At 46.6% G+C, this 13,761-nt stretch overlaps 1 protein-coding gene across 8 annotated transcripts in view; it reads right to left on the reverse strand.

Annotated features, from left to right (window-relative positions):
• Positions 1 to 1,492: 1,492 nt before the first annotated feature.
• Positions 1,493 to 13,761, reverse strand: part of LOC138281254 (autophagy-related protein 13-like) — a 363,183-nt gene continuing 350,914 nt past the window's right edge. For all 8 annotated transcript variants that reach the window (XM_069219574.1, XM_069219575.1, XM_069219579.1 and 5 more), the window contains one exon: positions 1,493 to 2,769. In XM_069219574.1, the coding sequence (XP_069075675.1) occupies positions 2,692 to 2,769 (78 nt within the window). In that variant the 3' untranslated portion in view covers positions 1,493 to 2,691. The remainder of the gene's footprint in view (positions 2,770 to 13,761) is intronic.

Raw genomic sequence — 13,761 nt, forward strand, 5'->3', positions numbered from 1 at the left:
ATGCCCCGTTACAGATGCTGATGCAGATTATAGGCCTTTGCTCAGGTATGAGGGTTGAGGTCCTCCCGGGGGAACCTGAAAGGCAGGCTTAGAGCTTCACATGCTGTGCTCGAAATATAACTTAGAGAGAAAATAATCTAGTGGTACTATGATAGCCTTATTCTTGTGCTTCACTCTCATCATTACTATTTTAATCGTACTGTGTTGTGTAGTTCTGGTTATTGCAGCTCACACTTTGCTATCTAAAATGCAGTTTTATTAAACCAATCTTTAAAACCTAAATTGCTTTTGTCATTTATATATGAGACCGTACTGTGTATGAGAGAACTGGTTGTGACCTGAGTGACCACGACTTCCCTGGGAAGTGCTAAGATGTCATGCACTCGGCTGCCCAATTGTCTCTTCCATTTGGGAGAGATGGGGCACTGCTAGTTAGCCAGAGCAAAACCCGGATTTAGAGTGACAAGTATCCTCCACCGTGGGTAAGACTTAGCCACACTGTGAACGCTCTTGCCGCTAAAAATCCAGTAGTTTCATTAGGATAATGAGAGCCTACGCGACAAGTGGAGCATAGTGTGGAGTATGCATGGTGTGGTCGCGCACTGCCATTACACAGACACGTTTCAATTGAAATGACCATTACATTTGCACCGAAATACGGTTTTACTACACAAAAACGATAATGTGTAGAAATGTCATCAACTAGTGTATTGATGTGTTTTGATTATATTCAGATATTTGTTTCCACCACACTTCAAAATTAAAAAAAAATGGCTTTATTTATACTAATTCTGATATATCAGCAGAGTTCATGTTTTTTGTTGTGTGCTAGACAAAAACAAAAAAAAATGAACATCTCTTCTCGTCATGCATCAGTACTCAGCAAGATTCTTACATAAATTCTCTCACTATTAAGTCAGAAAGAAAATGAAACAACAACCTTCCTGGCAGAGAAAGCTTGACATTGGACCTCTGTCTCTTAACGCACAGCAAATGCGACAAGGTAAGAACAAATTTAAATGCCTGTTTACAGAAAGCGAGTTTGGGGAAGAATACAGTAAACAAGGATTGGGCAACAGGAGGGACTAACCCATGCTGGACAGTCTAAAGCAAATAAATCCAGCAAACAGAAATCCCAAAAATATGAGTTACAGACCACAAAGCCAATGGTAAGCTACGGGGCGAATTCATTCCTAGGTCATTTTTTTATGAATGTCCCCAAGATGTCTTCAGCAAACTGACAGCTGTATTATGTGGTAGGCAACAATCTAAAAACTATTTGGATCCATCTTAAGACTTGGAGAGAAAACTTCTTAGATGAGAAAACTGCAGGCAAGGGGAAAACATTAACTTGGTTACAACAAACCTTGGTGACAACCCTTCAGACCAGTGGCGTTTTTGTTGTTGTTTTTTTTAGTTGCTTCCCGTTTCCACCATAGCAACCTTAAGAATGGGCAAGTTTTAAAAAGGAGCACAGTGGAACAGTACATCACACAGTTTAAAGGAAAACTTTATTATTTCCGACATAAAAGTGCATTTTGGATAAAAAGTTCAGATTTTTTACATTTGCCACAATACCCATTTTAAATTGTGTTCGAAACACATATCCAGGTAATGTGCACAAATCTTCAGGAGATCCAGGGCGCTGAGTGGCACCTCACACTCGCAATATCTTCAGACTCACAAACATTGCAACTTCTGCTCCTTCGTAGTGTTTTCCTGCAATGTCTGTTTTATTTACAGTGAACAGGCACAAATTACCAACTACATCAAGAACAAAAGATTTCAGCACAACTTGTGCACAATATCACAAAATGGACATGACAGTAAAGCAACTAGGTACATCACCATTTCTTTCCTGCTAATAAATACTTTCATTTGTGAATTTTAATTGTGAATAAAGCAGCAATTCTATAGGAAAGAAGAGGAACATGAACCCAGAAAGGAAGGACTCACAGAAGACATTTTCTAGCCGGGGATGGTGGCTGCGCGTGGTTAGAAGTCAGACAACAAACGCAGGAATCCAAAGAGAGGATGGCACAATGAGACCTATTGAATTAACACAAAGATGCAGAAGGAAAGCGGATAGTTATGGCTCGCTCATGGCACTTTAAAACGAGAGCCACAAGGGCGATGCACACAAACCTGAATGTTAGTGAGCAAGACTTTGCTTGGTGTACGCTACATAGTGCTTGTAGATCATGCATGCAGACCCCACGATGGTGGACCCCCGAACGCATCTCTGTAGCAGAAGACCCCAGCGATCTCCATCCGAGTCTGCACTGATCTTCCACGGTGCAATTCAGCATGGTGTCCTCAAGTTAGTCACCCACCATCATAAGAGCCCACCTTTGGACAGTGTTAAACACATCTGCTGATGAGCCATTTACCAAACCATGAAAAGTGAAGGTACTTTGCAATGCAAATCTTTCGGCACTAGAGAAGTGCAAGAACGCCTACAAGGAGCTGTGAGCGAAGTAATAGTTGGGAATCCAAAGAAAGCGCTGTATGCCCTCTGTGAACTGAGGGTGCTCTTGGGCAACAGCAGATGAGAGAGGCCAGCAAAGCAGTAATGCTGGTCCGGCCAGTCTACTGATCTGCACAAGGTGGATTTAAGAGCCAAGAGGACAGGCCATGCGGCTTCCATGCCCCCACAAATGAGAAATATACACAATTGAGAAGACCACCACTTTACTGCAAGGATTCCACAAAAGCATTAAACTCCTCCATTTTCTTCTCATGCATGGCCAACTTCTCTGGAAGTGAGTCCTGTGAATGGGAGACAGTAAAATGAATGTTATATTTTCAGTTTTGTACTTGTGTGTATTCAATCAGCACATCTAGTACTATGCCGCCAACAGAGAACACACTCACAACCTACTTCCCTGTAACCACAGCTGTGAGCCCTGGTATCGTTCATAGATTCACATGCTTGAACTGTTTACTGACGTCAGGGCAGGAATGCTCAGCAGTTCAGTTTTAACGCTGCAGTATCTGATACTGAAAACAAATGAAATGTTTCATATACTAGCTCTTTCACCTCTGTATATGACTTGAAGTCTAGACAATCCGGTTGAGCTGGGTATTCCAACTCCTTCTCAGAAGCTCGTCTTGCCTGATGTTTCATACCTGTGCGCAGTGGCCTCATGAACATGGAGGATAAAATGTACATGTGAAACTGTGAAAGGTGCCAATGCCTTGTAAGCAGATGCTTGCGTCAGGTGGTGCTTTAGATTCACATGTTCTGCATACTTCTGCTTTCTGGTGTTGGGCTTGGACATTTGTAACTTGTTTTTCTTCAAATAATTCTTTCGAGTGACATGGTATAGTGACTCCTTCCTTGGTTGTTAATGTGTATGGGTATCGCCTCAATTGTTAAGACTGTTTTCCGCACAGTAGGTGAGCGTAAAGATGGAGTGTTAAACAGGAAAGTGTAGTGACCATGCAAGAAGTTACATACAGAGATTAAGTAAAAGAAGACACATCTGCAGCAACCAAATGGCTTCTGGGAGGCGGGGCGGTGCATGTGAATCTACAGCACGACTACCAAGAACAGTGGTCACAAAGTTAGTAACAATACGTTTCCAGCATGTGTGGCTGAAGATACACATGCTCTGCACAGACGGTAAAGCAATGCTCCTGTAAGTGGTGGAGAGCCAGCGGACATTGTAGAAGACTGGATTAGAGTTCTTAGGACAGCCTCTTGCGTTCTGGTATGCCAAGACATCTAACACAGTAGTGTTTGATGGATGTGTATGGAGTGGACCATGTAGCTACTTTACAAATGTTAGCTGTGTGTATTTTTTCCAAGGAAAGCCATAGTGGTTCTTTTTATGCAAGTCTAATGAGCCTGGACGTGGCAGACAAATTCCTTTTAACTTTAATGAAGCAAGTTTGGAATACATTTGGCAATCCACCTGGCTCTGCCCACCTTTGATGGATTGTGTTCTTAGTGTGGTTTGGCGAAGGCAACAAAAAGGTGTGAGTTTTGCGAATTGGCTTGGTCCGGCCGATTTAATACATAAGGTTAAACCTGACATCAAGTGTGTGAAGGGCCCGCTCTGTCACGGCTCTGGTTGTGGGACAAAGAGCCGGAGCTCTAAGGTTTGATTGAGAGATGGAAGGGAGATGCCACCTTAGGAAGGAATTTAGGGTTGCTTTTGAGGACAAGTACATTATTATGAATTTGAAAGGCTCTTCCAAGAGGAGTGCCTGTCATTTGTAAACACACCTTAAAGATATGATAGCGACAAGGAAGACAATCTTCCACAAAAGGAATTGTAATACGCACAAAAGTAGATGCTGAAAACAGGGGCCCATGAGTGTGGGAAGGATGTTCTAGTTCCAGACAGGGGCGTGGTGGTACCCAGGGTGAAATACCTTGTTTGAGTCCTTCCATAAAAGCCATGTTAGGATTTGTGAATATGTGTGTGTGCTGTTCCCTGTTCTGAAGGTAGGCTGCAATAGTGGTTCCGTGTAGGCGTACTCAATGCACGCTAGACCTGATATCCGTAAGTGGAGAAGGTAGCGGATAATACCCTGAACCGCGGGTTGACGTGCTTAGGACTGCAGTAGTTGACAAACCGTTTCCACTTGGTAGCACAGCAGGTTCGCGTAGTGGGTCCGCGTCCTTCTTTGAAGACAGACATGACTCTTGAGGGAGGTTGAGATAACCAGACCCCAGGACCTCAGGTGCCAGATCGTTAGATTGATTTGCACGGGGTTGGAGTGTCCGATTGTGCTGGGGTTGTGTGTGTGAAGATCTTGACAGCCAATGGCCAATTAATTTTTTTGAGAGTGGGAAACCCCTGCTTGGGTGGCTGAATGAGAAATATAACAGGTCAAACGCACGTTCATCATATAGCGACTAAGGAACTTTATTTGACATCGATGGATATGGAAATAAGAAGCACAGAATGACAGGTTTGTTTAGATGAAAGTTGGGGGGGTATGATGGAGGGGGAGATTGGTAAAACAGTTCAATTGGCACTAAAGTACCTATACCCTTTGTGACATCAAAGTATGGTTCCTGTGTGGTGAACTCTTGGAGCTCTCCGCTGAGTTGAGTGCTAAAATGAACACTGTTTTCTATGAGAGGTGCGAGATGTGGCCTATGGATCAGCTCAAAGGGAGAAGGCATCAGTTGACCAAGTACTGTCCTCAACTCCCCTGGTAATGGGAGGAGTCTCATCTATGGAAAAGCCGAAGAAGGCCCCAAATAAATTGACTGATGATCCTCTGGGGAAAACGATACAGCATTGTTTGTCCTCAGAAATCTCAGAATTGTTGCTAAGTAACCCGGAACGGAGGAGTATTTGAGACCTTCTTGAGCTAGGTGCAGTAACTAAGAAAGCATCATACACAGAGGCACTTCCACTAAGTGTTATAAGTGCTTGTTGTACCAGGTGTCCAGGCTTGTGCTGGCAATTCCCTCTAGTCCGCAGCAACATCAAGAATTAACAAACTCTAAGCAGCCACGAACCAGGCTGCCAGGTTGAGTGACTTCAAATTGTGATGAAGGAACCATTTATTGTGGAATGGTTTTTGAACTGTACTGGTGGATATCATGACAGTCAACAGGTTGCTTTACCTGAAGTGGGCTACTCAGTATCAGTGAGCAGTCATCTATCTTGGCCTTCCACACCATTCTAGGCAAAGCCACTCAACCATGAGTGTGGCCCTTGAACCCCGCTTGCTACTGCCTGCTGGTAGGGTAGCAAGGAGGTCTAAACTTGTAGGACTTCATTTTTTTATGAGATACTGCAGCAGAGACTGGTGGAGCTTCTATCATGGCAGCATGACAGTGTCTGGCTGAGTTTGCCTGCCTGGTAGTTTTGGAACCCTGAAAGGAGTTCCACAAAAAAGTATCCACCCTATTTACAGCAACTCTTCTGACAAGGAGTAAGACTCCATTCTGTCCCTACTTGGAGGTTGCCATCAGCTCCAGGATGTTTAAGTGGAGTGATATGAAGTAATCCATTACCATAATAATCATGCCCGCAGGGGATGAAAGGGACGCCTGCATTTAGGTTATCTGGGAACCTCCACCACAGCAGAGATGGCTTCAAGTGTGAACACCAATTCAGTGTCGTTCCAGGATCCCTGTTACTGTGGGCATTTGTACTCAAACTCATCTGAAGTCACCAGAAAGGCCCTAGTATTAACATGATAACATTAAGCCAAGCAAGGATTTGTAAGTCGTGAGTGGCACTGATGTTTGTGACAAATGTTTGTTGCCAATGCTGTGAGTTTTGCGACCCATTCTTCTGAGGGAAATCTTTTGGTAAATTGCTGGTATAGAACTGACCCTAAGAATTGTAGTCTGGTGGTGCAGCCACACCAGAAAGAAATAGTTATTATCTAGAGAGATAAGGAACAGGCCTTTCTGAAGCATCAGAAGTGCTTTGTGTAAAATTAACTTCTGTAAGGATTCTTCTTCAAAAACGTGTTCAATTCTTTGAGGCTTAGGACAGGAAACCAGGCTTCTGTTTTCTTCTTGATCAAGAAGACCCTGGAACTGAAGCCCAGGTTTATTTGGGAGTTTGGTACCTTCTTGATCACTCCTTTAAGAAGGAGATGGTGAACTTGTATTGCAGTTCTCTTGCATGTACAAATGGTGTACTTTTCTGGGTGGATGACTGGTAGGTTGTTCCAAGAATTCCAGTGTGCACCCAGATTTGGAGCAACCAGTGAGAGAAAGTTCTACCACCCTTGGCATGCAAGGGGAGGAAGGCTGCCAGGTTCTCTTTGGATATCTTGGGAGTGGGACTGAGAGGCACCCTCTTTTTCTCTGACAATTAGATGTAGCCTTTACAGCCATGGCCTCTGACTGATGAGTAACCTTGGTCAGAACGAGATAATCTGGAGGGCAAATACTGGCGACCTTGTCTGCAAAACTGAATGAAACATCTCCTGAAAGCTTGTGAGTGTCTGGAGCTACCAAAAGATGTGACAGGAGCATGTCTGTATTGCAGAGAGCTCCTAGTGAGGGTGCCATTTCAGTATCAGTCTTAATACTTTGCAAGGCATAGTCCAAGTTTGCCAAACAAGCTTTTCCCATCAAAGGGCCAAACAAATAGTTTAGCTTGTCTTTCAGAATGGAAAGAGGTGGACCTGAGCCAACACGGTCTCATGAGCACTGCTGCTCCTGCAAGCTGCTGGAAACCAGTGCATCACATCGCTGTGTCGATGATGCCAGTCAGGTAGTTAGCCTCCTCTGTTTTGTCTTCAGGGATCAGATCATAGTGCTCATGCACCTATGCCCTCACCTGTGGTATAGTGCACCCTGCCTTAGGGCTGTGAGGCCTGCTAGAGTGGTGACTTACCTATGACACAGGCAGTGTGAGCTTGGCATGGCACCCTGAGGGGAGTGCCATGTCGACTTAGTCATTTTCTCCTCACCAGCACACACAAGCTGGCAAGCAGTGTGTCTGTACTGAGTGAGGGGTCCCCAGGGTGGCATAATACATGCTGCAGCCATTAGAGACCTTCCCTGGTCACAGGGCCCTTGGTACGAGGGGTACCAGTTACAAGGGACTTACCTTGCTGCCAGGGTTGTGCCAATTGTGGAGACAATGGTACATTTTAGGTGAAAGAACACTGGTGCTGGGGCCTGGTTAGCAGGGTCCCAGCACACTTCTCAGTCAAGTCAGCATCAGTATCAGGCAAAAAGTGGGGGGTAACTGCAACAGGGAGCCATTTCTTTACAATGGGTGAGCCACAGCCAAAAAGAAAGAGGAGGTTGAGAACTGGTATAGTGCTTAAGGAACCTGATAATCCGGGAAATAGTTTTGCCAATCAGACCTGGAACGTTTGTTTTAAAACTCGGTTCCCACAATGGCGATATATAGTGCTGGGCACAAATCCAGTTTGGGGGCGTATGGTACCACTGTTGAAGAGAGCAGTTGCAGATGCATTTGCACTCGTTTTGGAAAGAACTGGCTTATTGGAAGGGGTTATACAGGATTTAATCTCCCTTTGTAAGACTGTATCTATTATTTAGACTATTTCCATGGCACCATCAGTTTATGCCACCCCGAGCACCTTTAACAACATCTGTAGGTACTGATAGCAAATAGATGTAAGAGGGGCCTGGAGGAGCTGCAACAAGGCAGGGGGGGGCAGCCAATACCCAAGGCCACAAATGTCTCTTAAGTGTCCAGAGAAAGGTTTAGTCACAACATTCACAACCACTACTTAAGCAGGCAAGTTAGAACTGTGCATTTGTCACTTTTCAATCTCTGTGCATGAAGCTGTAGATTACCGAGATATGGGTGCAGGACTCTGCCATACTACTAAGGTAGGAGGTCCGCCTGGTCAGGGAGACAGATCGAAGGGCAAATACTCAGGTGAAGCAGGCCTGGAGACATTGCTTAGGCCAGTCTGTTCTGATGTTCCTTAGAACCAGAGGCAGAAGCAGCAGCAGTGGGAAAGTGTACAGATGTCCTGTGCGCCAATACATCCTCCGTGGGCCCTTGGTGGAAAACTCCAGCGCTTAGTCATCTAAACACTGTGCATTCTTGGTGCTGGTGAAAGGATTCAGCCAGGGCATGACCCACTCGTTGAAAATGGCCTGCGCCACCCAACTGTGAAGACGGCATTCATGGTCTGCCAGGCGGCATCTGCTAAGCTCATCCCCCTGAGGTGTTCAGAGACCCAGCCTGATGAGTGGCTACCAGGGAAATTACATGTGGGTCCAGTGAACGCTAAAGAGTAATGCCACCCTGGCACAATAACCAAGACCCCATATGCTGCCCTGCTTGTTACAGTACCACATGATGGTTGTGTTGTACCAACCTCTCCCTGGTGGCTGGAAGAAAGGCTTTCAGAGCCAACCAGATGGCATGATGGACACTGATGTGGAACCTTTGTTCTGCTAGGGCTTGACATATAGAGCGCAGCTCCAAAATATATACATTGCGATCTGCTCCACTGGAGATTTCAGTCCTCTCATCTCCACAACGTCCAAGTGTATGCTCCAACCCAGAGAATAAACATTCCTCACTACTGTGAGCACTGGATGGGGCAGGCAGAGTGGTCTGCCACATCAGGTTGGCATCTGTCATCCACCACTGATGGTCTTGGGCTACCACCTTCAAAATACAGGTGGGATGCCGAGTGTTGGGACGATTGAAGGCAAAGGTTCCACTGCACGCTTCGTATACCAGCAGATATGATGCACAAGCAGAGTTGATGAGGTCTCAGGACTATCAGGGCCCAGCCCGAAACATCTAGATTATAGCCTAAATGTCCAGGAGTCACTGCAGAGGGAAAGATTCTTCGAAGCCATTGTGTCAAAGATGGCCACTATAAAGAGAATACTTTGCGTGCGTTGAAGATGAGGCTTTAGGCTTATTGAAGGAAAATCCCAAGGTAGACAGTAAATAAACTACTGCTTTCATTAGATCTCAGACTGAAGCGATTCAGCAGTAAACACAGAGAGGCCGAGGTCAAGCTGAAGTGTAGAGTGTTGAACATGAAGTGTTTCGACCCCTCCACAAACCAGAGAAAATGTCTGTGCACCTGCATGATTGATGAATGAAAGTACACGTCATGCTAGCCCAAGGACGCTATCCAATCTCAGGGAATCAAGGCTGCCATGACTTGCGCGCATCTCAGCATTTTTGAGTGGTCTTTTCTGAGAAAATTGTTCAGAAACCCAAGATCCGATAATAGTCTCTAACAGCTGTCCTTTTTGGGAACCATGCAGTACTAGGAACAGCAGCCTATGCACATCTCTGCCTCCGGGACCAACTCAATTGTAACTTTGGTAAGCAGTGTCTGTTATTCTCAGAGTTTGATAGTAGAATGTTCTGCCTACGTAAAAGCAAAAACCGGAGACCATGTGGGGGGAAGGGGGTTGGACAAAAAAGAGGGGGGAGGTTTACTCAAAGTGGACAATCTGAAAGGCCCATTGTTTTGAAGTGTGCACCAGCCAAGCAGAAGAAATTGGACCCCGTCCCCTGCTGGCACCAAGGACTCAAAGGGGAGTGGAGCGAGGAAGAGGGCGGCTGCATCTGCTGGTGGCCACAGCCTCTGCCACCACCTCTCCCTCTGCAGCTATGAAGAGGCTGGACAGGTTGTGAGGGCTACTTCTCAGTAGGCAAGATCCTCCGAATACCCCAGAATTTTCAGTATTGCTGACTGAACTGATGAATACATAGAAGTAATCCCACGGAGCAGGCCATAACCTGGCTATTGTTGAAGCATTCAAACGCTGTAAGGAAATGCCTCCTTGGCATGGTTACCCCCTGACTTTTTGCCTTTGCTGATGCTATGTTTTGAATTGAAAGTGTGCAGAGGCCTGCTAACCAGGCCCCAGCACCAGTGTTCTTTCCCTAACCTGTACTTTTGTTTTCACAATTGGCACACCCTGGCATCCAGGTAAGTCCCTTGTAACTGGTACCCCTGGTACCAAGGGCCCTGATGCCAGGGAAGGTCTCTAAGGGCTGCAGCATAGCTTATGCCACCCTGGGGACCCCTCACTCAGCACAGACACACTGCTTGCCAGCTTGTGTGTGCTGGTGAGGACCAAACGAGTAAGTCGACATGGCACTCCCCTCAGGGTGCCATGCCAACCTCGCACTGCCTATGCAGTATAGATAAGTCACCCCTCTAGCAGGCCTTACAGCCCTAAGGCAGGGTGCACTATACCATAGGTGAGGGCACCAGTGCATGAGCACTGTGCCCCTACAGTGTCTAAGCAAAACCTTAGACATTGTAAGTGCAGGGTAGCCATAAGAGTATATGGTCTGGGAGTCTGTCAAACACGAACTCCACAGCACCATAATGGCTATACTGAAAACTGGAAAGTTTGGTATCAAACTTCTCAGCACAATAAATGCACACTGATGCCAGTGTACATTTTATTGTAAAATACACCCCAGAGGGCACCTTAGAGGTGCCCCCTGAAACCTTAACCAACTACCAGTGTAGGTTGACTGGTTTTAGCAGCCTGCCACACTCGAGACATGTTGCTGGCCACATGGGGGGAGTGCCTTTGTCACTCTGTGGCTAGTAACAAAGCCTGTACTGGGTGGAGATGCTATCACCTCCCCCAGGCAGGAGCTGTAACACCTGGCGGTGAGCCTCAAAGGCTCACCCCCTTTGTTCCAGCACCACAGGGCACTCCAGCTAGTGGAGTTGCCCGCCCCCTCCGGCCACGGTCCCACTTTTGGCGGCCAGGCCAGTGGAAATAATGAGAATAACAAGGAGAAGTCACTGGCCAGTCAGGACAGCCCCTAAGGTGTCCTGAGCTGAGGTGACTAACTTTTAGAAATCCTCCATCTTGCAGATGGAGGATTCCCCCAATAGGGATAGGAATGTGACCCCCTCCCCTTGGGAGGAGGCACAAAGAGGGTGTACCCACCCTCAGGGCTAGTAGCCATTGGCTACTAACCCCCCAGACCTAAACACGCCCTTAAATTTAGTATTTAAGGGCTCCCCTGAACCGAGGAACTTAGATTCCTGCAACCTAAAGAAGAAGAGGACTGCTGAGCTGAAAAACCCTTCAGAGAAGACGGAGACACCAACTGCTTTGGCCCCAGCTCTACCGGCCTGTCTCCCCCCTTCGGAAGAAAACTGCTCCAGCGACGCTTTCCCCAGGACCAGCGACCTCTGAATCCTCAGAGGACTGCCCTGCTCTACAAGGACCAAGAAACTCCTGAGAACAGCGGCCCTGTTCAACAAAGACTGCAACTTTGTTTCCAGAGGAGCAACTTTAAAGACCCGTGCAATTCCCGCCAGAAGCGTGAGACTTGCAACACTGCACCCGGCGACCCCGACTCGACTGGTGAAGAAACAACGCTACAGGGAGGACCCCCAGGCGACTCCAAGACTGTGAGTAACCAAAGTTGTCCCCCCTGAGCCCCCACAGCGACGCCTGCAGAGGGAATCACGAGGCTCCCCCTGACCGCGACTGCCTGACTCCCAGATCCTGAAGCCTGGAAAAGACCCTGCACCCGCAGCCCCAGGACCTGAAGGATCGGAATTCCAGTGCAGGAGTGACCCCCAGGAGGCCCTCTCCCTTGCCCAGGTGGTGGCTACCCCGAGGAGCCCCCCCCCCCCTTGCCTGCCTGCACCGCTGAAGAGACCCCTTGGTCTCCCATTGATTCCTATTACAAACCCGACGCCTGTTTGCACACTGCACCCGGCCGCCCCCGCGCTGCTGAGGGTGTACTTTCTGTGTAGACTTGTGTCCCCCCCCCCCCCAGTGCCCTACAAAACCCCCCTGGTCTGCCCTCTGAAGACGCGGGTACTTACCTGCTGGCAGACTGAAACCGGGGCACCCCCCTTCTCCATTGAAGCCTATGCGTTTTGGGCACCACTTTGAACTCTGCACCTGACCGGCCCTGAGCTGCTGGTGTGGTGACTTTGGGGTTGCTCTGAACCCCCAACGGTGGGCTACCTTGGACCCCAATTTGAACCCCATAGGTGGTTTACTTACCTGCAAGAACTAACAATAACTTACCTCCCCTAGGAACTGTGAAAATTGCACTTTTGTCCACTTTTAAAATAGCTATATGTGTTTTATGTAAAAAGTATATATGCTATTGTGATTATTCAAAGTTCCTAAAGTACTTACCTGCAATACCTTTCAAATGAGATATTACATGTAGAATTTGAACCTGTGGTTCTTAAAATAAACTAAGAAAATATTTATTTTCTATACAAAAACCTATTGGCCTGGAATTGTCTCTGAGTGTGTGTTCCCCATTTATTGCCTGTGTGTATGTACAACAAATGCTTAACACTACTCCTTTGATAAGCCTACTGCTCGACCACACTACCACAAAATAGAGCATTAGTATTATCTCTTTTTGCCACTATCTTACCTCTAAGGGGAACCCTTGGACTCTGTGCATACTATTCCTTACTTTGAAATAGTGCATACAGAGCCAACTTCCTACAAACGCTAAACCTGCCTTCTTTCGAAAGAGTCCGATTCTGCCAAAGGGCAGAGCCTTCAGCAATAACTGGAAATATCCAGAAAGCTCAGTAACCTTCATCAAAGCATGTAGTCTCATAAAAATACTAACAGTCTGCAGATTCCAGGCCGGCTCAAAAGATGTATGTGGCAGCATCCTGTCTTTCATGGACAGTTTGCACAAATGGAGCCCTGAAATAGTCCGGGAGAGGGTGCACCATCTTGCTTGCAGTGCCCCCAAGAAACAACCCAGATTTAGGGAACATAGGGCCAAATTAGCAGAAGAAACAACTATTTTGCATACAGCATTAACATTCATAGAGACTCTATCAAGTGGACCAATGAAGACATTAGTGTTCATCTCGCTTGCTAAAGCCTGAACAGTAGAAAGTGCTTCCTAAAAGATTCCATCTGCTGCGGATCGGACAATAGCGCAGAAAATTAGGGACCACAATGGCTCCTATCTCAGAACTGGGTCAGAGTCCAACAACTCATGCCAGAGCTTGAGCTCTCTACTGTTGACTACATGACTTATCTCTGGAGTGGTTGAGCCCTGATTGTCCTTCTTATGCCTGCATGGAGATTTGTCTTTTTGAGTTTGTTTTGGACTCACATGAGAACAGTGACAGTAACAGATTCTAGGCCTCAAACGGAACTGGCCTCGCTCAGCTGCCTTTTGGTTAGGTTCATGCTACAGAAATACCACTTACATAGATTATGTTCAGCAATGTGGACACTGGCTCAAGCTACCTGAGGGCCTTCAGGTGCCTCATGGAGCATCTGTCGCAGGCTTTTGAGTCATGTTTGGTGCAAAGCATCAAAGACAGATATTAGGT

Source organism: Pleurodeles waltl, unplaced genomic scaffold (assembly GCF_031143425.1).
Source record: "Pleurodeles waltl isolate 20211129_DDA unplaced genomic scaffold, aPleWal1.hap1.20221129 scaffold_84, whole genome shotgun sequence".
Lineage (NCBI taxonomy): Eukaryota > Metazoa > Chordata > Amphibia > Caudata > Salamandridae > Pleurodeles > Pleurodeles waltl.